Below are 1,140 nucleotides of genomic sequence, written 5' to 3'. Positions count from 1 at the left end.
CCATCATATCCAACATCATCCGGACAATTGAAAGATATGAGCGACCGAACATCTCACAGACAAACACCACAGAGACAAACATCATAGAAACAAATGTCACAGAGCTGACGGCGAACAGAAACTCCACAGAGGACCATCAGGAAGTTCATAACTTGGCTGATCAGTCCTCACCTGCAACAAGGAGCCAGACCTTGGCTGGTAACCTAATTACTGAAAAACCTGTTGTTGCTAAAAGAAGCGAACATTCTCGCATTGTAAACGGAGAGGACTGTCTTCCAGGACAATGTCCATGGCAGGTAGTATCATCAACTTACTGGGAGGTTTTCATGCCGCAGTGTTGTGGTTTGAAACCGTTAGGACGTCTTTAGTCCACATTTCTTATCTTCACAGGCTTCAGGACGTCTTTAGTCCACGTTTTGTCTTGTCTTCACTTGTTTCAGGACGTCTTTAGTCCATGTTTTGTCTTGTCTTCACTTGTTTCAGGACGTCTTTAGTCCATGTTTTGTCTCATCTTCACTTGCTTCAGGATGTCTTTAGTCCATGTTTTGTCTCGTCTTCACTTGTTTTGGGACGTCTTTAGTCCATGTTTTGTCTTGTCTTCACTTGCTTCAGGACGTCTTTAGTCCATGTTTTGTCTTGTCTTCACTTGCTTCAGGATATCTTTAGTCCATGTTTTGTCTTGTCTTCACTTGCTTCAGGATGTCTTTAGTCCATGTTTTGTCTTGTCTTCACTTGTTTTGGGACGTCTTTAGTCCATGTTTTGTCTTGTCTTCACTTGCTTCAGGACGTCTTTAGTCCATGTTTTGTCTTGTCTTCACTTGCTTCAGGACATCTTTAGTCCATGTTTTGTCTTGTCATCACTTGCTTCAGGACGTTTTAGTCCATATTTTGTCTTGTCTTCACTTGCTTCAGGATGTCTTTAGTCCATGTTTTGTCTTGCCTTCACTTGTTTTGGGAAATCTTTAATCCATGTTTTGTCTTGTCTTCACTTGTTTTGGGACGTCTTTAGTCCATGTTTTGTCTTGCCTTCACTTGTTTCGGGACATCTTTAGTCCATGTTTTGTCTTGTCTTCACTTGTTTTGGGACGTCTTTAGTCCATGTTTTGTCTTGCCTTCACTTGTTTCGGGACGCCTTTAGTC

At 41.9% G+C, this 1,140-nt stretch overlaps 1 protein-coding gene across 1 annotated transcript in view; it reads left to right on the top strand.

The window, feature by feature from the left end:
- LOC106511452 (coagulation factor X) overlaps nucleotides 1-1,140 on the top strand; it is a gene marked incomplete at its 5' end in the record, with an annotated part of 4,998 nt that continues 3,858 nt past the window's right edge. Inside the window, 1 exon segment of the mRNA XM_014000207.1 lies at nucleotides 1-296. Within this exon segment, the coding sequence (XP_013855661.1) occupies nucleotides 1-296 (296 nt within the window).

This window comes from Austrofundulus limnaeus, unplaced genomic scaffold (assembly GCF_001266775.1).
Source record: "Austrofundulus limnaeus strain Quisiro unplaced genomic scaffold, Austrofundulus_limnaeus-1.0 Scaffold2805, whole genome shotgun sequence".
In the NCBI taxonomy this organism is placed as follows: domain Eukaryota; kingdom Metazoa; phylum Chordata; class Actinopteri; order Cyprinodontiformes; family Rivulidae; genus Austrofundulus; species Austrofundulus limnaeus.
The sequence above is the reverse complement of the archived record's forward strand: the minus strand, read 5'-3'. Positions and strand labels throughout refer to the sequence as shown.